Source organism: Prunus avium, chromosome 1 (assembly GCF_965620075.1).
Source record: "Prunus avium chromosome 1, drPruAviu1.hap1.1, whole genome shotgun sequence".
Classification (NCBI taxonomy): Eukaryota; Viridiplantae; Streptophyta; class Magnoliopsida; order Rosales; family Rosaceae; genus Prunus; species Prunus avium.
The window spans coordinates 8985068-9009164 of NC_142284.1; the positions used below are offsets into that span (position 1 = coordinate 8985068).

The 24097-nt window shown below is 37.1% G+C and overlaps 3 protein-coding genes across 3 annotated transcripts; all 3 read left to right on the plus strand.

Annotated features, from left to right (window-relative positions):
- Window positions 1–879: 879 nt before the first annotated feature.
- On the plus strand, window positions 880–8226 carry LOC110763461 (squamosa promoter-binding-like protein 1). The gene is made up of 10 exons (XM_021966253.2): window positions 880–2112; window positions 2382–2563; window positions 3342–3997; window positions 4655–4729; window positions 4821–4928; window positions 5022–5139; window positions 5380–5521; window positions 5660–5810; window positions 6529–7167; window positions 7457–8226. The coding sequence occupies exons 1-10, from the start codon at window positions 1532–1534 to the stop codon at window positions 7907–7909; spliced, it is 3105 nt and encodes a 1034-aa protein (XP_021821945.1). The 5' UTR covers window positions 880–1531; the 3' UTR covers window positions 7910–8226.
- A 615-nt stretch (window positions 8227–8841) lies between these two features.
- Window positions 8842–15202, plus strand: LOC110763451 (squamosa promoter-binding-like protein 1). Its single transcript, XM_021966242.2, has 10 exons — window positions 8842–10090; window positions 10360–10541; window positions 10957–11552; window positions 11902–11976; window positions 12074–12181; window positions 12275–12392; window positions 12647–12788; window positions 12931–13081; window positions 13461–14078; window positions 14489–15202. Exons 1-10 carry the CDS (start codon window positions 9522–9524, stop codon window positions 14939–14941), a joined length of 3012 nt encoding a protein of 1003 aa, XP_021821934.1. The 5' UTR covers window positions 8842–9521; the 3' UTR covers window positions 14942–15202.
- A 4919-nt stretch (window positions 15203–20121) lies between these two features.
- PPR2 (Tetratricopeptide repeat (TPR)-like superfamily protein) lies at window positions 20122–22510 on the plus strand. Its single transcript, XM_021966744.2, has 2 exons — window positions 20122–20544; window positions 20860–22510. The coding sequence occupies exons 1-2, from the start codon at window positions 20173–20175 to the stop codon at window positions 21991–21993; spliced, it is 1506 nt and encodes a 501-aa protein (XP_021822436.2). The 5' UTR covers window positions 20122–20172; the 3' UTR covers window positions 21994–22510.
- The last annotated feature ends 1587 nt before the right edge of the window (window positions 22511–24097 follow it).

The following is a 24097-nucleotide window of genomic DNA, read 5'->3' on the forward strand; positions in this document are numbered from 1 at the left end:
AGTATATGTGCTTATGGTTGCTGATTCGTGAATTTTAATCAATTTTTGGGTTGTGCATATTCTCTCCATATCAATTCAACTCATTGCGTATAGTCATAGGAGAAATTGTATCCATATTCAGCACTTTAGTTGCTTTGTATTTATTTTTATTTATTATAATAATAAAATATTATCGCTTTTTTGGGTTATTTATCCTAAAAATTATCGCTCTTGTATATAATAAAAAATCCCATTTGTTACCTTTTACCACTTAAGAAGTATAATTTATAAAGCGACTAGGTCACGAGCCTCATAATAATTCACGCAATTCTTGAGCTGTAAAAAAAAACAAAATTCAACTTAAAATTAATTGAAAATGGATAAAAACGTTGATTGTCGTCGAGATTTTGATTTAAAATTGTTTATACACGTCGGTTTCGGGGGTTTGTTGGGTTTTAGCTAAGTTCATGTAGGGGCATTCCTGTCTCTTCAGTTTGGAAGTTGGTAAAATAATTATTTTCTTTATTTATAAACAAAATTAAAAAACAGTTTTGTGTGGGGGAGGCTATTTATTAAAAAAACAAAAAAAAACTCGCGGTAAATCCCAGACAACAACTGAAAGTCACGTCAGTCGTGTTTGCACGCCGCCGTAATTAACTGCAGTCACTCTTCCAGTTTCGTGGCAAAAGCTCTAGTTTTTACTCGGATCAATAAAACGTTCTGGATTTTTTTTATAAATCTTCCGACTAGAAAAACAAAACTTTTTTTGAATAAATTTTTTATTATATAAAAAATCAGAGCTTCGATTTTCATTGGGCACAGTTCTGCAGACACGGCATGAGAGCTTGTTCGTATTTTGTCACAGAGAAGAAAAAATGAGTTTTCTTTTTACAGCGAGAGACGTACACGCGGTTGTAGAGGCGTAGATTCCTTGCCCATGGCGTCATATATTTGTTATCAATAAACAAATGTGAAAAAGTACTCTCTCTTTCTCTCTCTCTCCACTGAAACCGCATTTTATGCACAGTCGTTTCCTAACCTTTTCCTAATTTTCATGTGCTGCTTTGTTTTGCCTCGGGTACCTATATTCTCTCTGCTTCCTCCGGCGATCTCAGCGGGCATCTCCAGAGCTACTGGTAGAATTCACCAGCTCGGCTTTACCGGCAAGTTTTCTCTCTTTGCTTTCCGTTTCAGCAGAAATTTATGTTCTTGAGGCTGTTTCGTTCTGAAGTTGGAAACTTTGCTTGTGATGGAATTGAGGGCTGTGAGTATGAGTATGATGATGTTGAGGGCTTAAGTGGGTGATTGGTGGGTTTTGGCCAAGTGGGCAGCTGTTGTTTTAGCTCCATGGATATGTTGTGTACTGTTTTTTGATTTTTGGGAACTAGAGAGAATAGTTCCCAGAAATTTATGGGGTTGAAATGTCAAGTTATTGATTTCTAGGTGAAATCTAGAAATTCATAGCTGGGTTCATTTGGTTCTTGTTGAATTGGGTATTTATTTCTGGTGGAGTTTGACTGTAGGCATCATAGTATTTCTGGAATTTTGATTTATGGAGGCTTTTGGAGGCAGTGCTCGTAATTTCTATGGTCCGATAGTGTCGGATTTGAAGGCAGTTGGGAAGAAGAGTTTGGAATGGGATTTGAATGATTGGAAATGGGACGGTGATCTTTTTACTGCTAGTCCCTTGAATTCTATACCATCTGATTTTAGAAGTAGGCAGTTGTTCCCTGCCCAACCGGAAACTCCTTCCAATGCTGGTTTGTCCAACAGTTCTTCTTCTGGTTCGGATGATATCAGTCCAGGAAATGAGAAAGGTAAAAGAGAATTGGAGAAACGAAGAAGGGCTACTTTTGTAGAAAATGAAGAGTTAAATAATGAAGCTGGGTCTCTTAATCTTAAGCTTGGCGAGCAAGCTTACCCTATCATGGAAGGAGAGGTACAAACTGGGAAGAAGACAAAGATAGTTGGGACTACTTTAAACCGAGCAGTTTGTCAGGTGGAAGACTGTAAGGCTGATCTTAGCCACGCCAAGGATTACCACCGACGACATAAGGTCTGTGATATGCATTCTAAGGCAACTAAAGCACGGGTGGGAAATGTTTTGCAGCGGTTCTGTCAACAGTGTAGCAGGTTAGTTCCATTCTTTGGTTATCCTTGTATGGTGAGAACATCTCTAAAATTTTCATGAATTAAGGTCCAGGTCATTTATCTGTTCCTTTCTTATAGACATTCTTTCTACAAGATGAATTACAGAGTTTGTTTATGTAAGTTTCTCATATTTGGTTTGTTGTTTTCATGATTTGAGTCCATAGCTGTTCATTTCTGTGTTGTTATGTATAGTTGAACTTTGCAGACATTTCCATTTGTTGAATATGCATCTTGGTTATACTCATGGGCAGGTTTCATGTTCTTCAAGAGTTTGATGAAGGAAAGAGAAGTTGTCGTAGGCGTTTGGCTGGCCATAATAGGAGGAGAAGAAAAACACATCCTGATCCGGTAGTTAATGGAGGCTCCTTGAATGATGAAAGAGGAAGCAGTTATCTATTGATTAGTTTGCTGAGAATACTCTCCAACATGCACTGTAAATATTTGTCTTATTGCACATCTAATTGCTGGCTGCTTTACTTAGATATTTAATTGATGTTAAAATGGGTACAGATTTGATCTTGTGCTGGATGCCATGGGCTATGTCAAAGTTTTTGTGTTCTTCTGCTCTTATGTTCAGTCAATATTTTACTAAGGCTTGTTGGAAAATGATTTTGTCAATAAACTTTTAATAAATCAGCGTCTATTTGTTTACCTGTTTTGTTTACTGGGAGGAAATGGAATATAATTTGATGGGTCCCTAACTGCTTAAGGTGCTCTATTTTTAATACAAATGACAAAATGCTAGTTTGTTCTGAGGTTAATTTGATGAAAATTTGAATTTTGATGGCTAGCGTGAAATTTTTTCAGCTTTTCTGTAAGAAGTTTGTATTTGATGCCTAGGCACGAGACTAAAATCTGCGACCTTGTCCCTGAGTTTGATGTACAGACCTTAATGTTGAAAATTTTTCAAATTTCTTACTCCAGTTTATTCCTTGTATGCTTGAAATTTCATCCTCTGCACCATTGTTTTGTGCACTTTCTTTCTCTGGTTTTTGGACTGTCCATATTTCACATTCTAGGATGCATGAAAAGTGGGCCTGGTAAAGGGAATTCAATTCCCTAGAAACAAATTCTTTAGGAAATTATGTCTCAGCAATAGTGTTATTATAGTATTTGATTGATCATGTTTGTTTGTTTGTTTTGTTCTTATCATTTAGTGTCATTTGTCAGACTTATTTGACTCCCCGTATGGTGCCTTCTATAAATTGCAGCTAATAGCTCTGATCAAACGAAGGATCAGGATCTGCTATCTCATCTTTTGAGGAGTCTAGCCAATCTTGCTGGTACAGTTGATGGAAGGAGCATATCTGCATTGCTGCCAGGATCTCAAGGTTTACTTAATAGTGGGTCGTCAGTCCAGACTGCACAAAAGGTCCCAGATACAGTTTCCAATGGCTGTGAACCCAGTAGGCCTTCTGTTTCGGCCTCTAAGAGGGATGACTGTGTTAATCTTGAGGACCCTTTAAGGCCCATTCGACAGTGTCCTACAGTACCTGCGTCAGATCTGCTACAAAAGAGAATATCTTCAGTTGATGCTGATCATAGAAGTCTACAAGTTGTTTCAGGCCTACAGGCCGCCAAGCCACTTCCCTCAAGAGACAGTGTTCCATCCAAGTCAGTTGCACCAGATGCTACAATGGGGAGGATGCAGTTAAATGGCATTGATTTAAATAATACATACGACGATTCCCAGGACTATTTAGAGAACCTGGGGAGTTCTCATTCCCCTGTAAATCCAGGGACAGTGTCTCTTGGTTTTCCCTTATGGATGCAGCAGGAGTCGCAAAAGTCTAGCCCACCCCAGACCAGTGGAACTTCAGACTCAACTTCTACTCAGTCACCATCAACTTCTAGTGGAGAGGCTCAGGTATATTCTTGTTCTAGTTGCATCTCATTCATCTATGTTATTGATTGGTATTGTAATGCTTATAAATGCCTTTATTGTGGATGTTGCTCAGTCCACTGTCTAATTTCACTTGGCTCTCTGTTCATCAGATTATATTGAATGACCTCAATAATTTAGACTTTCATTTCTTTGGTGTTCTATTTATCAAATCGTTCTTTTTTCTGAAGCAAGAAATGAAGCTGTCAATTATCATTATTCAGTAGTATATCCCATAACCTGTCCTTTTCTTTTGGATGCAAGAATATCTTTGCTTTCTCTTTGATTCAGCAGTTTGGTGGCAATGTTTTGATTTCTGAACTTGTCCATTTATCTTGTCAATTGATTGACGAAACATGAAGTACTTGGTTATGGTGTACCTAATAAGCACTTGTTTTGTGGCGTAAAAGTTGAGACGGATTTTTTTCTTTTATTTATTGCTGTTTTTGTATAGATACATGTATGTGTATGCTTCTGTTTGATACCGTTAATAGATTTGTAGTCAAATTATTGGTGGTTATAGGCTATAGCAGTTAAAATGGAGCATCATTTTTATTATATTTTTTTAATGTAAATGGCTAGTCTGTAAAATGTTTCTGCAGTGTTATGCCTCTTAACCACTCTATTTCTGCCATATTTCAGAGTCGCACGGATCGAATTGTTTTTAAACTCTTTGGAAAAGACCCAAATGAACTTCCATTTGTTCTGCGATCACAGGTAATCTTGTGTCTGGATTTTTCTTCTTAACCATGTAACTTGGTGTTTCATTACACAGACAGCTGATTTATAAATTACCTTGAATATCCAGATCCTTGACTGGTTGTCCCACAGTCCTTCAGACATTGAAAGCTACATAAGGCCAGGCTGTATCATTTTGACAATTTACCTCCGTCTAGAAAAATCCACGTGGGAGGAGGTATGCTTCTAGGCTGATGCCAGATTGTAGATTGCCGATCCTTGTATCGGAAAGATCTCTTTTCATGTCCTTAATTGTTATGTTTGCATACAGCTCTGCTGTCATCTGGGATCCAATTTGAAACGACTTTTACATGCTGCCAATGATCCTTTTTGGACAACAGGATGGGTGTATACGAGGGTACAACATTTTGTAGCTTTTACGTACAATGGTTTGTTATCTCTACCTACCTACCTACCTACCTTCCCCTCTCTCTCTCTCTCTCTCATCTATCTTGTATGTAAATGTATGTACATATGTATTGGACATGATATATATATATGGGTGTGTGCATATATGTCTTGCTTTGTTTAGTTATTCATTTATATTTTTTCTAGTGCGTGTAGGGATTGACCAGGACAGTCATGTTATTAATGAAAAAGAATTTTGATTAGTTATGTCTCTCCTGCAGGTCAGGTTGTCCTAGATACACCCTTACCTCTGAAAAGCCATAAAAATTGCAGGATATCATACATCAAACCAATTGCAGTCTCTTTATCTGAGAGAGCTCAATTTGTAGTAAAAGGCTTTAATCTTTCTCGTTCCACCACAAGGTATCCTTCATCTTTTTATTCATGCCTCATTGATTTTTTCAATACCTCCATTGATTTTGGACCTTTCTAGTTTTGGATGTTTCAGAATTTATAACTACCAGGATAAGTGGGCAAGTACTAAGTCGTAGTTCATGACAGGTTGCTCTGTGCTCTAGAAGGGAAGTATCTAGTCCAAGAAACTTGTTATGACTTGATGGATAGTGCTGATACAACCGTTGAGCATGATGAGCAACAGTGCCTCAGATTCTCCTGCTCTATACCAAATGTTACTGGCCGAGGATTCATTGAGGTACTGTCATATGTCTAATATATTTTTATATTTCCTTTGAAGTGAGCTTTAGCTATTGGTAGTAAATTTAGGTATGTGTATGATAAATTATATGAATTTTTTTAACAGAGCAAGATCAGGAAAAAATATTGAACTCTACCAGTGATATGTGTCCTTTATTAAAAGTTCTTCAGTCTAGTGATTTGAACAACTTCTGTTGATATCAGACCTACAGAGGCCATGTGAAGTCCACCGTGTAACCACTAAGCATTCATTTAGTTTTTTCCAGAAGTTGCGTTTGGTTACTCTGAAACTGCTATCCAATTTTGGAAGTTAATTTGTTTTCCAGAACAGTTGAATCTTGGCTCACTATAGGCAATCATCTTTGTTATTTAACTAATATAAACCTATTCCCTTTCTTCTGCAATGTACATCTTGGTTGGCCAATTTTTCACAAAATTTTATTCAGAATCCTCATTTAAAATTTTCTTATGAAAACGTCTTCAATTATTACATTCAAAAGGGCATTCAACTGGATTGTGAAAAGAATATACCAAAGACGCTTGAAGTCCTATAAAAAAGAAGCAAGAAAAGAGAAGAATCAGGCTTACAATGAAATGAGAAAGGTTCAAGACAGTGCATTAATAGAAGAGTTCTCTGTGTAAAACTATTTGTTTCAGTTTGTGAAGAATGCATGAAGTCTGTAGTTTTGAATCTTCTGACTTTAAATTTTAATCAGGTTGAAGATCATGGTCTCAGCAGCAGCTTCTTTCCATTTATAGTTGCAGAGCAGGAAGTATGTTCAGAAATTTGTATGTTGGAGGGTGCAATTGAGGTGGCTGAAACTGCTGATGACATCCAGAGAGAACCAGAAAAATTGGAAGCCAAGAACCTAGCTATGGACTTTATACATGAATTGGGTTGGCTTCTTCACAGAAGTCACACTAAGTTTAGACTTGGTCACATGGATCCCAACTTAGATCTTTTTCCTTTTAGACGGTTCAGGTTGCTTATGGAGTTCTCCATGGACCATGATTGGTGTGCTGTAGTGAAGAAACTCTTGGGCATTCTGTTTGAGGGTACTGTTGACGCTGGAGAGCATCCTTCCATTGAGCTTGCATTATTGGATATGAGCCTCCTCCACAGAGCTGTGCGTAGAAAGTGCAGGTCTATGGTGGAACTCTTGTTAAGGTTTGTCCCAGATAAGGGTCTAGATAAAACAGGGTCTGAGCAGAAGCAACAAGTTGACAGGGATGGCAACAATTTCTTATTTAAACCGGATGCAGTTGGGCCCATGGGGTTGACTCCTCTTCATGTTGCAGCCAGTACTGATGGCTGTGAGAACATATTGGACGCCTTAACTGATGATCCTGGAAAGGTAATTTCTCCTTAGTCTACAATGAAGTTTTTATTTATATTTGTTTGTAAAAATCACAATGAGTTTGCTACCATCAGATCCTTCCTAGGCATTTGACCTTTTGCTCATACAACTGACTTGTGTCTCTGTTCATTCTCTACCACACATGAAGTTTGATACCTTAAATCGTTCTAGTTTCAAGCATGTTAGGACTGCTGCTAATTGCTAAGAACATTTCTTTACGTTCATTTTCAATTGTAGATTATTAGATAATGCATTCATCATGTTGATATGGGTCTGCCTTCTTTAGGTGGGAATTGAAGCATGGAAATATGCTAGAGACAGTACAGGATTGACACCAAATGATTATGCATGCCTGCGAGGCCGCTACTCCTATCTCCATATTGTCCAGAGGAAAATCAGCAAGAAATTAGAAAGCGGGCAGGTGGTGCTTGATATCCCTGGCACTATCTTAGACAGCAACAGCAAGCAGAAGCAATCAGATGGGCATAAATCCTCAAAAGTAGCCAGCTTGGAGACTGAAAAGATTGAAATAAAAGCAATGCAGGGACATTGTAAGTTATGTGAAATGAAACTAGCTTATGGCAACACAAGGTCACTGGTGTACAGGCCGGCAATGCTGTCAATGGTAGCCATCGCTGCCGTCTGTGTTTGTGTAGCCTTGCTCTTTAAAAGCTCGCCTGAAGTTGTTTACGTGTTCCAGCCCTTCAGGTGGGAACTCTTGAAGTATGGCCCAAGCTAAGGCAGTTAACCATGTTGAGTCTGAGTTACTGCCACACCATTGCTTTAGGCCATTTCTGTTAATCCTATATTTACCTATAACTCTATAGGGAACGTATGTACCGGTTTTCTGTATCTGTTAAGATTTGATGGGAAGTGTACTGTATGTATTAATGGTAGTTCATATAAAGTATGTATAGGGAAAGTTTCAAGTACATAGAAGTATTGACTGATTATGTAGACTTGAAAGCAGCCTTCTCTGAGGTTTTGTATGTGTATCTGAGAGCTTCCGAATTAACATGGGCTGTTGAGGATTGCTCATCAGGTTTTTATTGTTGAGACTACTATTACTCCTATCATTTGTATGAGAAAACACCTGCAAACTTGATGGCACATACTTTATTTGTTTAATATCATTTTTAAAATACAACATTGGTTTGTTTAAACCCAATTATTGGGGCAATTTGACGGTTCTAGATTGTATGAACAGAAACGCCGAACCTTAATTAATTCTATAATGTTTTTAGTTTGACTTGGGATAAATGATCCCAATATTTTAATTTGGAGAACTTTTCCTATAAAAAATCGAGGGGACTAGATTATTTTCAATGCAGTCCAAATCTAATTTACCAACCGAAGAAATAGCCCAATTTCCTGTTTTGTCTCCCTCCAGTGGGGATGGTTAGTTGGGAGAGGAATTTGAACACAAAACTTCAAATGGAGAGGACATGTCATCAAACAACTAAACCGAGTCACTTAGTCAAAGTTGACTCATATTTTGATATAACATTGTTGTCTACTGCGATAAGTTAGATTCATCTTCCTATATACACAATTATTACGTTGTTTTATGTTTGAACTATTATTTGGTTTTAATTGCAACAATAATAGTTCAATCATTGAGCGACCAAATCTTGATTGTGAATTAATTTCAATAAAATAAGTCCAGTTCGCATCCAAAATGGAGTATGAGTTTGAAGGATAAAGAAGTCATTTGAGTTCCCCTGCTTCTAAGGCCACTACCTCTCTCCACTGAGACCGCATTTAATACACAGAGTCTTTTCCCAACCTTTTCCTAATTTTCATGTGCTGATTTGTTTTGCCTCGGGGCCCTATATTCTCTCTGCCTCATCCGGCGATCTCACCAGTCTTCATCATCTCTCAGCATCTACCAATTCACTAACTCGTACATATCTGCCGGCAAGTTTCTCTCTTTCAGTCTTTTCCCTTTTTATTTCCATAAAGCTTTGTCCTTTAAGTTGTGTAGCTGAAGTTTCTTCTATGAAGTTGAAAGCATTGCTCAAGATGTAATTGATGGCTAGTGAATTTGGTGTTGTGTATATGATGTTGAGGGATTAAGTGGGTAATTGGTGGATTTTGGGCTCTGGGCAGCTGTTGCTGAGCTCCATGGATATGTTTGTGTACTACTTTTGGATTTTTGGAACCTAGAGAGAACAATTTCCAGCAATTTATGGGTTTGTTGTGTTGTAGCTGTTAAGTAATTCGTTTCTTTGGTAAAATATATAGTTTCACCTCTGAGTTCTTTTTGGTTCCTATTCAATTGGGTATATTTGTATCTGTTGGAGTTTGACTTTAGGCATTGTAATATTTCTGGGTTTTTGGTATCTTGATCTATGGAGGCTGAATTTGGAGGCAAGACTCATAATTACTATGGTATGAAGGCAGTTGGAAAAAAGAGTTTCGAATGGGATTTGAATGATTGGAAATGGGACGGTGATCTTTTTACTGCTAGTCCCTTGAATTCTGTACCATCTGCTTGTAGGAGTAAGCAGTTGTTTCCGGTTAGGCCAGAAACTCCCTCCAATGCTGGTTTGTCCAACAGTTCTTCTTCTGGATCAGACAATATCAGTCCGAGGAATGAGAAAGGTAAAAGAGAACTGGAGAAACGGAGAAGGGCTGTTTTTGTGGAAAACGAAGAGTTTCGTGATGAAGCTGGGTCTCTTAATCTTAATCTTGGTGGGCAAGCTTACCCCATTATGGAAGGAGAGGTACAGACTGGGAAGAAGACAAAGATAGTTGGGACTACTTCAAATCGTGCAGTTTGTCAGGTGGAGGACTGTAAGGCTGATCTTAGCAATGCCAAGGATTACCACCGACGGCATAAGGTCTGTGATATGCATTCTAAAGCAAGTACGGCACTGGTGGGAAATGCTATGCAGCGGTTCTGTCAACAGTGTAGCAGGTTAGTTCCATTGTATTGTTATTTCTTGTTTGGTAGAAACATTTCGAAGATTTTCTTGAATTAAGATAAGGTCAGTGATTTGTTGCTTTCTAATACACATTCCTTCTAGAAGATGAAATAAAGAGTTTGGTTTTGTAAGATTCTTATTATGGGATTGTTGTTCTTATGATTTGGGTTCATGGCTGTTTATTGCGGTGTTAGGTATATTAGAGTTCTGCAGAAATTTTCTTTTGTTGAATTTAATGTAACAGGGTTACACCCATGGACAGGTTTCATGTTCTTCAAGAGTTTGATGAAGGGAAGAGAAGTTGTCGCAGGCGTTTGGCTGGCCATAATAGGAGGAGAAGAAAAACACATCCTGATACTGCAGCTAATGGAGGTTCATTAAATGATGAAAGAGGAAGCAGTTATCTATTGATTAGCTTGCTGAGAATACTCTCCAATATGCACTGTAAGCCTTTGTCTTATTTATCGCACATTCAATTGTCTGCTGTTTTACTGGACATTGAATTGATGTTAATTGGTTACATGATTGATCTTCTGCTTGATGCTATTTCCAGTGTCAAATTTCTGGTGCTGTCATGCTCTTATGTTCATTCACTTTTTATTTTTATTGAGGCTTGTTGGAAAATAGCTTTGTCACTCAACTTTTATTAACTCTACAAAGTCTACATTTAGTTTCTATTGGGAGGCATTTGTATATCAGTTGATGGATCCCAGAAAAAAAAGAGATTTGATGGAAATTTTTTCCACAATCGTATTATACTAGTGTGTGATTGATTATGTTTCTTTTAGTCCTCTCATTTTATATGTGTCATTTGTTAGACCTATTTGACTCCACATTTTATGCCTTGTATAAATTGCAGCTAGCAGTTCTGATCAAACAAAAGATCAGGATCTGCTATCTCATCTACTGAGGAGCCTGGCCAATCTGGCTGGTACGGCGGATGGAAGAAACATATCTACATTGCTGCAGGGATCTCAAGGTTTATTTAACAGTGGGACATCTGTCCAGACCGCAAAGGTGCCAGATATGGATGATGGTGTTAATCTTGAGGATTTAAGGCCTGTAGGACAGTGTTCAGTAGTACCTGCATCAGATATGTTAGAGAGGAGAATATCTTCAGTTGATGATCCTGGAAGTCTGCAAGTTCTTTCAGGTCTACAGGCCACTGAGCCACTACCCTCAAGAGACAGTTCTGAATCAAAATCAGTTACACCGGAAGCTACAAGTAGAAGGTTCCAGTTAAATGGAATTGATTTAAATAATACATATGATGATTCACAGGACTATTTAGAGAACCTAGGGAATTCTCATGTTCCTGCAAGTCCAGGGACTGCATCTCTTGGTTTTTCTTCATGGATGCAGCGCGACTCCCACAAGTCGAGTCCACCTCAGACAAGTGGGAATTCAGACTTAACTTCTACTCAGTCACCGTCAAGTTCCAGTGGAGAGGCTCAGGTATATATCCTTGTTGTAATTACATCTATTCCCTAGATAATTGCTTGGCAATGTAAGGCTTATAAATGCCTTTTTTGTGGATGATGCTCCGCCCACTGCTCGTAATCATGTGGCTCCCACCTGTTCATCAATTTATTGACCTACAAACTTTGGTCTTTAATTTCATTGTGTTCACAACTGTACTTTGTCTTTTTGTTATTTGTTTTTCTTGAAACAAGGGATTAAGCTGTCAATTGTCATTAACCATTAAACAGCATATAAAGTGGAGCTACATTTTGTATTTGATAGGCCAGTATGTAAAATTTGCAGTTTTACTTCTCTTAACTGTTCTTTTTCTGCCACATATCAGAGTCGCACAGATCGAATTGTTTTTAAACTCTTCGGAAAAGACCCAAATGATCTTCCATTCATTCTGCGATCACAGGTTTTCATTTTTGCCTTGATTCTTACTCTTTTCAATGTAACCTGGTGTTTCATTCCACATACAGCATAAATATTTTATATATTATTTTGAATATCAGATCCTCGACTGGTTATCCCTCAGCCCTACAGACATTGAAAGCTACATAAGGCCGGGCTGTATCATCTTGACAATTTACCTTCGTCTAGAAAAATCCACGTGGGAGGAGGTATGCTTCTATTCTGATGCCAGAATTAGGTTACTGATCCTTGTAAAAGGAAGATCATTTCTTCATCTCCTTAGTTGTTATGTTTGCATACAGCTCTGTTGTCATCTGGGTTCCAGTTTGAAAACACTTCTAGATGCTGCCGATGATCCATTTTGGAGAACAGGATGGGTGTACACTCGGGTGCAGCACTTTGTAACATTTACGTACAATGGTTTGTGCTCTCTCTCTCTCTCCCCCCCTTATATGTATCTATACATGTAGTCTATATGGCTCCGAATGTGTGTGTACACACGTGTATTTAGTGTCTGTATAAAAATCTTTCTATTTTAGTTTTTCATTATGCTTTATTGTTTCTGGTCATGAATCATGATCTATTTAGTTATTTTCTAATACATATGGGGATTGACCAAAAACAATTATGTTATGAAAGAGAAAGCATTTTGATCACTTATGCCTGTCCTGCAGGTCAAGTTGTCTTAGACACACCCTTACCTCTTAAAAGCGATAAGAGTTGCAGGATATCATACATCAAACCAATTGCAGTCTCTGTATCTGAGAGGGCTCAGTTTGTAGTAAAAGGCTTTAACCTTTCTCATTCCGCCACAAGGTTCCTTCATCTTTCGTTCATGCCTCATTATTTTGTTTTCAATAAGCCCACTGTTTTGTAGACCTCTCTTAGTTTCAGATGCTTTTCAAAATTAATACCTTTCACGATAACTGGGAGAATACTAAACCGTAGCTCTTGACAGGTTACTCTGTGCTCTAGAAGGGAAGTATCTGGTGCAAGAAACTTGTTATGACATGATGGATGGTGTACATACAACTGTTGAGCATGATGAGCTGCAGTGCCTCAAATTCTCCTGCTCTATACCAGATGTTACTGGGAGAGGATTCATTGAGGTTCTATCATATGCCTAATTTAACTTTTTCCCCTTCCCCCTTCTTCTGTAATGTACATTTTGAACCACCCATTTTTCACAAAATTGGTCCAGAATCCCTCTATAGATTTTGCTTATAAAAAATTTTCGTATTACATTAACCAAAGTGCATTGAGGAGCTGGGCATTCAGAAGAAGTCTGAAAAGAATATACCGAACAACTTGAAGTGCTATAAACAAGAAGCTAGAAGGGAAAGGGTCATAAGGTTAAAATGGAAAAAGAGAAAGTTTCAAGACAGTGCCTTAACAGAAGAATGCTATGCATATGCCATTTGTTTCTGTTGCCGAAGAATGCTTGAACTCTGTACTTCTCATTTTTATAATCAAATTTTTTATTGTCAGGTTGAAGATCATGGTCTCAGCAGCAGCTTCTTTCCCTTTATAGTTGCAGAGCAGGAAGTATGTTCAGAAATTTGTATGCTGGAGGGTGAGATTGAGGTCGCTGAAAGTGCTGATGCTGAAAAATTGGAAGCCAAGAATCAAGCCTTGGACTTTATACATGAATTGGGTTGGCTCCTCCATAGGAGTCGAGCTAAGTTTAGACTTGGTCACTCGGATCCGAACCTGGATCTATTTCCTTTTAGCAGGTTCAGGTTGCTTATGGAGTTTTCGATTGAGCATGATTGGTGTGTTGTAGTGAAGAAACTCTTGGGTATTCTGTTTGAGGGTACTGTTGATGCTGGAGAACATACTTCCATTGAGTTTGCGTTATTGGATATGAGCCTCCTCCACAGAGCTGTGCGAAGAAATTGCAGATCTATGGTAGAGTTCTTGTTAAAATTTATCCCAAATCAAGGTTTAACAGGATCGGAGCAGAAGCAACAAGTTGACAGGGATGGCAACAGTTTCTTGTTTAAACCTGATGCGGTTGGGCCCATGGGGTTGACTCCTCTTCATGTTGCTGCCAGTGCTGATGGCTATGAGCACGTATTGGATGCCTTAACTGATGATACTGGAAAGGTAATTTCTCCTTGATAATATATATTTCTAATTCTACCTAGAAATCTCTATGAGCTTGCTACAACCTCCATCGCATATAGTATCCATTTGACCTTTGCTCATACAATTGACTTGTGTCTCTTGTCATTGTGTTTATAGTTTCACGCATGTTAGGACTGCAATTAATTTTTATGAACCTTTTTTGGGTCCATTTTAAATCGTTATGAAGATGTTTGTTGGCATTGTTGGATTTTTTTTAAATTCTGTTAGTGTTTAGTGTATACCAATGACAATGCGATTCTTTAGATTGTTGTAGTTTCAAGCATGTTGATTGCTACTGTCATGAACATTCTTTTGACTTCAGGCTGATTTTAAATTGTAGATTGTTAGATAATCCATTCATCATATTGATATGGCTCTTCTTTCTTTAGGTGGGAATTGAAGCATGGAAAAACGCTCGAGACAGTACAGGATTGACACCATATGATTATGCATGCCTCCAAAGCCGCTACTCCTATGTCCATCTTGTCCAGAGGAAAATCAGCAAGACATTAGAAAGCGGGCATGTGGTACTTGATATCCCTGGTGTTATCTTAGACAGAAACGGCAAGCAGAAGCAATCTGAAGCTTATAAACCATCAAGAGTAGCCAGCTTGGAAACTGAAAAGATTGAAATGAAAGTGATACTGCGACATTGTAAGTTATGCGCACAGAAACCAGCTTATGGCAACACAAGGTCACTAGTGTACAGGCCGGCAATGCTGTCAATGGTGGCCGTTGCTGCTGTCTGTGTTTGTGTAGCCTTGCTCTTTAAGAGCACACCGGAAGTTCTTTTCGTGTTCCAGCCCTTCAGGTGGGAACTCTTGAAGTTTGGCTCAAGCTGAGGTAGACTTGCGTGTGTTTATTCTTAGTGTCTCTGTTTATAGGCCGTTTCTTTTGAAGTACATAGGAGTATTGACCGATGAAATAGACCTGAAAGCAGCCTTTTCTGATGTATATCTAAGTTTCCACAATAAACATGGGCTTTTGGTGATTGCCCACCAGGTTTTATTGTTAAGACAGACAATCAACTATTGCTCCCCCTATCATTGTATGTGAACAACAATACCGTTACAAACTGGTTAGCACATAATTTATTTGTTTTATTTTCTTTTTTCAAAATAAAGCATTCAGGTGGTTTCCCTTGGGACGGTATCCCATTATTGGTGCAACTTGATGGCCTTAGCCATGTATAAGGCTCAACAAATTACTATATAAACGAGCAATTGTGGGCTAAACGCCACGTCAATGTGCCCGTTTCCTTGTATTCAAGTTTAGATCTCCATTTTTATAGATCAGATTTTCTTTTTTGGTTTTTAAGTAAAATCTTAGCATTTTTTAATTACTTTAATTAATAATTATGTTCTAATACTTATTTCCTTAGTGAATAATTAGTATTTAAATATTTTATTAACTTCATATATTACTTAATAATTAGTATTTGTGGACTTTGTTTTTTATTTTTTTATACATTATTTAGTTTAGTTTAATATTTGCAATTAAGTAATATCTTAGCTTGATTTAATTATATTAATTATTATTTATTTAATGAGTCACTTGTTCTAAGTGCCACATTTTCTTGGAACAATAATGTTAGAGACACCAAAATTTGTGTACCAAATTTGTATCCCAAATGATGTGGCACATGTCAAATCATTAATTTTAAACTAATTAAATGGCCACTTATATTTAAGAATGATTAATTCTTTAATAAAAATAAAAACAATAATAATGAGTATAACCCTAAATTCCCATTATTAATCATATGTTATTTATCAAGCCGCCGCATCACCATGTTTCCCCACCAAGCTAGTTGCTGGACCGCCTATCTTACCACCGGATCGCGCCGCACTGTGTCATCACTGCCTCTGTATTGGTCATAATCCCATAAAGCTTTCATAATGCCAAGGAAGAGATTCATGCCACATATTGTGATTGATGAAAACATATTTCTTTTTGAATAATATTTGCAATTAAGTAATATCTTAACCTGATTTAATTATATTAATTATTATTTATATTTAATGAACCACTTTTTCTGAGTGCCGCATTTTCTTGGAAATGGACCTTCCATTTTATTTGTGGTTCTCTACCCATGGTTGACACACATAGATGAGGAAATGACACCTTTCATTGCATATTTGGTGGCATTTGTAGCATTGCAGCAAATGCATCCATCAAGGTTTGTACATTCTACAGAATCTTTTGTTAAATCATTCATTTTATTCCATCTGCTAGTGTTGTACATTGTAGTTTTAGAGATATATGCTATATACTATATACACATGTACATTTCTTCTATTTCTGATTGCTGAATACTGATGAGAGATAATGTAATCCTGATAGGCTTTGGCTGATATGAAATCCATCAACATTTTTGGGGTTCAGCAGATATGTCGGAATTCAATTGTACTAGAATGGGTAAGTCATTTTCTAATCCATATATGATATGGTTTAATGCATTTCCTAATTGCTAGAACTAATTAGTCTTATTTAAAGAGTATAGCCGAGTGGCTATACTCTCTAAATATAATCGAATATTTTACAAGTATAGGCTCACGGCTATACTTTTAAAATATAATATTTAAAGCGTATAGCCGGGCGGCTATACTGCCCAAAATGGTTTTCTTCTTTGTAATTATATAATATCTTAGCCTTTTTAATTACTTTAATTAGTAATTATGTTTTAATTCTTATTCCTTTATTGAATAATTAGTATTTAAGTATTTTACTAATTTCATAAATTACTTAATATATAATAAATAATTATTTTGTGCACTTTATTTTTTATTTTTTTATACAAAATTATTTTGTTTAGTATAATATTTGTAATTAAGTAATATTTTAGCCTGATTTAATTATATTAATTATTATTTACATTTAATTATTCTTTATTTAATGAACCACTTTTTATGACTGCCACATTTTCTTGGAAATGGACCTTACATTTTATTTGTTTTGCTCTCTATCCATGGATAACACATAGAGATGAGGAAATGGCTCCTTTCGTTGCGGGAGTGAAGCGGAATTACATATTTGGTGGAATTTGTAGAATTGCAAGTTGCAACAAATGCATCCATCAAGGTTTGTACCTTCTATAGAATCTTTTGTTAGATCATTCATGAAATTCCATCTGCTGGTATTGCAAATTGTAGTTTTAGAGATATATGCTATATACTATATATACATGTACATTTCCTATATTCCTTCCGGGCTGAATTTTTTTTTTCTTATGTTGATTGTTGAATGCTTATGAGAGATAATGCAATCTTAACAGACTATTGCTGATATGAAATCCATCCACCTTTTTGGGGTTCAGTAGATATGTCGGAATTCAATTGCCCTGGAACATGTAAGTCATTTTCTAATCCATATATGATATGGTTTAATGCATTTCCTAATTGCTAGAACTAATTAGTCTATACTCTTTAAATATATTCCGACTATACTTTTAGAATATAATATTTAATTTAAAAGTAGAGAGTATAGCTTCACTGCTATACGTTTAAAATATGATATTTAAAGAGTATAGTCGCGTGGCTATATGCTTGAATATTCTGACAGTATAGCCGATCGGCTGTACTGCCCAAAATGGTTTTCTTCTTTGTAATTATATAATATCTTAGCCTTTTTAAATTACTTTAATTGGTAATTATGTTTTAATTATTATTTGTTTTGTGAATAATTAATAATTAAATATTTTACTAATTTCATAAATTACTTAATATATAGTGATTAATTATTTTAAATTATTTTGTGCACTTTGTTTTTTTTTTTTAATACAAAATTATTATTTTTAGTTTAATATTTGCAATTAAGTAATATCTTATGCTTTAATTATATTTAATTATTCTTTATTTAATGAACCACTTTTTCTAAGTGCCAGATTTTCCTCCAAATCCTAACCACAAGACTACTATGGGCACTTATGATCAGTGTCTAAAAAATCGATATTATCGCCGAAATATCGGCGATAATATCGTTTTTTTTGCAAGCCGATATTCTGGGAACAACCCAAGTATATTTCATCCAAATATCGAAATTGTGACCGAAAATATAGCCGACATATCGCTCCAGATATTATCGAGCAACGTCAACACACAAACGGTGATAATATCTCGATATTATCGAAATTATCGATAATATCGAGATCTCGCGACGAGCAATTCGATCGGAGACTTGCTAGGCATGGCGAACTGCACCTTGCTCCGCTCGTGCCATATGCGCACAAATACAGAACCACCTCACACGAAAGCTAAAGGGTAAAAAGAAAAGAAGAGAAAACCCCCCAATGAAAAATCTCCAAAGAGACAAGAAACAAGTCACAACAAAGACGACCCAGGTAGTGTTTTAGCAGAGCAACAAAAAAAAAGAAGGGGAATATAAGTTCAGAAAGATGGTTGCTTTGGCTGTTTTGGTTGATGTTGGTCTAGCTGTTCTTCGTCTTCTTCTTCTTGGGTGGTGTTGTAGTTGTTGTTGTTGTTCTCAGTGCAGGGCAGGCTCTCTCCGCCAAGAGAGCCTCCTCTCTCCTTCATCAGATGGCTGTATCTATTCTCTCTCTCCCTCCCTCTCTCTGACTCTATTTCTCTTCCTCTCAAAAACTCAAAAACTCAATAACCCAAGTTGGAAAAAGTCCCTGCTAGCTCAATAGTGTTTAAGAGCATCCGCAATGGGCTCCTTAAATCACCTCCTTAGACAAATTTTAGGGAGGAATTGTAAAAATGCAACTCCAACCATGCTCCCTATCCACCTCCTAAAATAGGGAGTCCTCTAGGAGCTCCTAAATCTGAGGAGAGAGAAAGTACTCATACTGGCTCCCTATAATTTAATGCTGCCTTATTTAATAAGTATTTCAAACCTTTATTTACTGCTAACTATTTTTATTTTTATTTTTTAATAGAGATGGACCAATAAAAAAAGAGTTATAACATTTATGACTCTCCAAATTAGGGAGCATGGTTGGAGTTGAAATTTTTTAGAGAGCTCCTAAAATAGCTTTCTTATATTTTTAGCTAAATTTTAGCTAAGAAATAGAGAGTATCATTGCGGATGCTCTAAGAGGTGTCCTTTTTTTGTGGTTTGGGCTCCAATCTCGAGGATTTTCCTCTAGAGAGATTGAATTTCTGTTTTTTGTTAAATTAAAAAAAGAAAAAGAAAAACCCACAGAAAGAGAGAGATAGACAGGCCAAGAGAGAGAATGTGTGTGTTTCTTTAGTTTGTGGGTTTGTATGTGACAGAGAAAGCAAGCAGAAGAAAACAAACAGCCAATGGCAAATGAAAGGGCAGGTGGCTAATCTATTGCTCTCTCTCTCTTTTTTATTTTTTTTATTTTCTTTCTTATTTTCTCAAAAAATTACAATATACTAGGGGTTGTTTGTCTGCTCGTAATATAATCAACTTAAATCACTCAAACCCACTATGCAATGCATTTCCTTCCAATTTTTTGTGTCAAAATAATAGATGATTGACTAAATAAACTTCTTCTAAAGTTTCATTAAAAAATTCCATGTATTTATCATAATTTCCATGGTTTTTATTCAATTTTTATCGATATCGATATTTTCCCGATATTTCCATCGATATTTCCGTGTTTTTGAACCACCGATATTTCTGAAACTATCGATATTTAAGACCTTGCTTATGATTCAAGTAGGCTTGGATACTCACGTAACTCGAGTTAAGATTTATGATTAGAGTTCGGATCTTAATATATGGTTAGTACGACATAGGGTTATAAAATATATTAATATTTAAAAAGTATAGCCGGGCGGCGATACTCTTTAAATATATTCAAATATTTTAAACTTATAACCACCCGACTATACTGCACAAAATGGTTAATTTAGAGTAGTTATCGCTTCTATTATAAAATAAACTAAAGAACAATTTTGCATCTTTTTCCTTTTGGGTTTATAGTATGCTGAAACCAAATAAAAAAGGAAAAAAGAAATAAAAATCGGAAGTGTAATTATAAGAGGATAAGGAACGAAGGACAAAGTGGTAATTTTGCATGCCCTTGCTTCTGAACCAACTCACTGGTATACCTTGTTTTTCAACTCTCAAATTTCGCAAAGCCATGGCTTCTTCAATCTCTCTCTCATTCTCTTCTTCTCTGCTTCCTCATACTCTCCCTCTCAACAAGAACTCCACAGCCACCCACAGAGCCCAAGACTCAAACTTTAAGCTAATACACTGCGCATTCGCAGCACCCGCTACACGTACTCGTTCAACTTCATCTTCGTCTTCTGAGACCAGAAAGAGGCACTGGAAGCAAGGTGAGTTTCCAGGGGTCTCAGAGACATCAATTCCTGGGATTTACAGAAGGGCCCCCTTAAAAAATGTGAAGAAGAAGTTGGACCGCAAGAACAACGCCAAGGCCTGGGCCAACACCGTCACTGAAGCCTTGTCTGACGCCATAGACAAGAAGCAATGGCTTCAAGCTCTTGAGGTTGGCCCTTCTCTATGTTTCTCTTTCTGGGTTCATTTTATTTTGAGCATTAGGCCCTTACCTCAAACAAAAATGGATAAAGTTTTCATTTTTTTCCCTTTTGGGTTTACAGTTTGGTGAAAGTAAATTGCTGCAAAAATAAATAAAAAATGCTTCTCTCTTTGCTTACCCAGTTGAGTTCCTTTTGTATCTGAATGTTTGACTTTAAGGAAACTAGAATTAGGACTGTTGTCATACAGTATCATAGCCATGTTTACTAACCAACAGTTCTTGTTTGTAAAATGATGTTAAAATTGGCTACTATTGACTGTTCAGGTATTTGACATGCTAAGAGAACAACCTTTTTATCAACCAAAAGAAGGGACTTACATGAAACTCCTTGGTCTGCTTGGAAGATGTGGCCAACCCCATCGTGCCCGTCAGCTTTTTGACGCAATGGTTGAAGAAGGCTGTGAACCAACTCTTGAACTCTACACAGCCCTACTTACAGCTTATTGTCGGAACAATCTAATTGATGAGGCATTCTCTATTCTCAACCAGATGAAGACCCTCCCGCATTGCCAGCCTGACGTTTTTACATACAGTACCTTAATAAAGGTTTGCATTGATGCTTTGAAATTCGAATTAGTTGAGTCCTTGTATGAGGAAATGGCTGAACGGTTAATAACTCCAAATACAGTCACCCAAAACATCGTGTTGAGTGGATATGGGAAGGCTGGGAAGTATGATCAGATGGAAAAAGTGCTGTCAGGGATGCTGGAGGGTGCAACTTGCAAGCCTGATGTCTGGACAATGAATGTTATCCTTAGTGTGTTTGGCAACAAGGGTCAGATAGATACGATGGAGAGATGGTATGAGAAATTCCGTGATTTTGGGATTGAGCCAGAAACTCGCACCTTTAATATTCTTATTGGTGCTTATGGGAAAAAGAAATTGTATGATAAAATGTCAACTGTGATGGAGTACATGCGCAAGCTTCAGTTTCCATGGACAACAGCAACTTACAACAATGTGATTGAAGCTTTCGCGGATGTAGGAGATGCAAAAAACATGGAGTACACATTTGATCAGATGCGCGCTGAGGGCATGAAAGCAGACACCAAAACGTTCTGCTGCCTTATTAATGGGTATGCCAATGCAGGTCTCTTCCATAAGGTGGTTAGCAGTGTTCAGTTGGCTGGAAAGTTTGAGATACCCGAGAATACCACATTTTATAATGCAGTAATAGCTGCATGTGCAAAGGCTGAGGATTTGATGGAGATGGAGAGAGTTTTTAAGCGGATGAAAGAGAAGCAATGTCCACCGGATTCCACAACATACTCTCTTATGGTTGAGGCGTATAGTAAGGAAGGTATGAACGATAAGATCTACTACTTGGAGCAGGAGATTGGTGTTGATGTTAATCAAAATGACAACTCCTCAGGAATTGAGTCTGATGCTGTTGTCTGATTGAGATATTTGAAAACAACAATATGTTTCAAGAATCCCATAATCTCACATTAGGCATCCCCACAGTTCTTCTAATGCAGCAGTACTGGACTCTTATCATTGAATTTCGAGTGATCAGGTAATCAAAATTTTCCATTCCGGGATGGATGTTAACAATGCTGCTTCCTCTGGCTTTTTGTATTTTGTGAAGGACTGTAAGAAATGTTTAGACATCTCTGATACTCTGGGTGAAACAATTTGGAAAATGACTGTATATACAGAGTTGATAAGTGCCTCTCTGCAAACTCGAGGTCATCTCAAAGTAGCATGCAAATTTGTACGGAGATTTGTAAGAGTACTGGCAACAGGGCAAGTACTTTTGTTTTTGCCTCAGATGTTTTTAATGCAATTTCATATGTATTGTCTCCAGCAGCTGCTGGACAGTATAGAAGGTGGTCTATGGAAAATCAGTGGTCTATAAACACATCTTTTTTGCTGTTTGTTGGAAATTAATCTCTTTTTGCCGTGTTTTTCTTTACGTACTGGGTTGCTGTTCTAATTACTGGTAGAATGCTCTTATAGATTCATACTAAGACTGATGTTGGCACGTCTGGCAAACAATGAATTTGGTAAAGGCAATCTTTGATTACATGCTCGGACAACCGATAGTCATAAAAATAAATATTAAAGCTAGCTCAAGTTCTGAAAGACATTATATCAGAAAACCACCCACAAGATAGAACAACAGTGGCAGTGGCACCTCAAACAATGATCCCTGTTCCAAAACAGTTGACACCGGTAACGTTTATTGAGTTATCATGGAAATGGAAGGATCCACTTTTGCGTGGTGTGTCCTACACTTTTATTAGAATTAGAATTTGACGTACGCCGGTTGCACCTAACATTTTTTCCACTCAAGAACATGTTTGAGTTGAGAGGCTTGGACGAGATGTTGGTTTGTCAAATGAGATGACCACACGACATGTAAAGGCACAGGCAAAAGGGGCTAAGTAGGAGAGATTACTGTTAGATTTCTTTAGTAAATAATCTCGATCTTTCACACAAACATGTAATACGTATAAAGACATGGAAGACATACTTGGAGCCATCTTCCTTGAGTACACAGCTTTTGAACTCATCCTATCCGTTGCGCAGCAATCCTAGCAATTTATCAGGGACGGCTCAAGAACTTCTGCTCTCTCTCAGAATCTGTTTCAGCTCTCTCTTTATGATGAGAATAGGTTTTGAGAACGTGTCTGATGAGAGCAGGGCCTTAAGCTTATATAGGGCTAGGTCAAGTCGTCTCTACTCATCACCGAGGGCCGACTTGACTAATCTTCCAAGCCCACGTAATCGGTTCACGCAAAAAGGAAACAAAAATAGGACTCCTTAATAGGCCCTAAAACCTTTCCTTATTTCACAAGGTTTTGGGCCTCAAGGTACAACTTAATTTAAACCCTTATCAAACTTGATGTGACTTAGTATCTAGTGCACCGATCTAATTAGGAAAACATAACATTCTCCCACTAGATCAAGCACTAGAATACTAAGCTTCTGTATTCCGAAAGGTTTGATAATCTTTATTGGCCATGAGTTTAAAACAGTTAAGTCCTTCCCCTCAAGCTACCGTGAAGAGTGATTAGACAAAACGAACTATAGACAAACACTGTTCTCTTTATTAAAAACAGCCCATCTATAATCACATAATGCAATCTCAAAACACATGAAGCACCTACAACGTGAACCTTAATATGTACTGATCTTTAATGTGAATCTTTATGCAATTTCAGTACAAGTACCCCTTTACGACTTAGCAAGAGTCAATCCGCAATGTTAATTAAAACAACAGTATCTCAAAAGAGACCTTAAACTCACATGCATAAACAAAATTGCATAATAAGTTTAAACAGCTAAATAGTCAAAATGGTAGAATTTAATAAAACTGTCAACCAAATTAACAACCATAAATGCAAATCCCTCAATCCAGAAAACAGCAAAACGAACAACAACAAACAAACTAGTAAAATATCATAATGGGAACAAGACTCCCACTAGATTGCAGCATCAAAGCTAGGAAAAATTCTCATACTCTCAACATGTCTCAGAAAAGCTTCTGAAGGCAAAA

Excerpts from the sequence above, each read along its gene's own strand:
- LOC110763461 (XM_021966253.2), top strand. The coding sequence starts at position 1,532 with ATGGAGGCTTTTGGAGGCAGTGCTCGTAATTTCTATGGTCCGATAGTG. Across the intron at positions 2,564-3,341 it reads AATACTCTCCAACATGCACT|CTAATAGCTCTGATCAAACG; the intron begins GTAAATATTTGT and ends TATAAATTGCAG. Across the intron at positions 4,929-5,021 it reads AAAAATCCACGTGGGAGGAG|CTCTGCTGTCATCTGGGATC; the intron begins GTATGCTTCTAG and ends GTTTGCATACAG.
- LOC110763451 (XM_021966242.2), top strand. The coding sequence starts at position 9,522 with ATGGAGGCTGAATTTGGAGGCAAGACTCATAATTACTATGGTATGAAG. Across the intron at positions 10,091-10,359 it reads TTCTGTCAACAGTGTAGCAG|GTTTCATGTTCTTCAAGAGT; the intron begins GTTAGTTCCATT and ends ACCCATGGACAG. Across the intron at positions 12,182-12,274 it reads AAAAATCCACGTGGGAGGAG|CTCTGTTGTCATCTGGGTTC; the intron begins GTATGCTTCTAT and ends GTTTGCATACAG.
- PPR2 (XM_021966744.2), top strand. The coding sequence starts at position 20,173 with ATGGCTTCTTCAATCTCTCTCTCATTCTCTTCTTCTCTGCTTCCTCAT. Across the intron at positions 20,545-20,859 it reads AATGGCTTCAAGCTCTTGAG|GTATTTGACATGCTAAGAGA; the intron begins GTTGGCCCTTCT and ends TTGACTGTTCAG.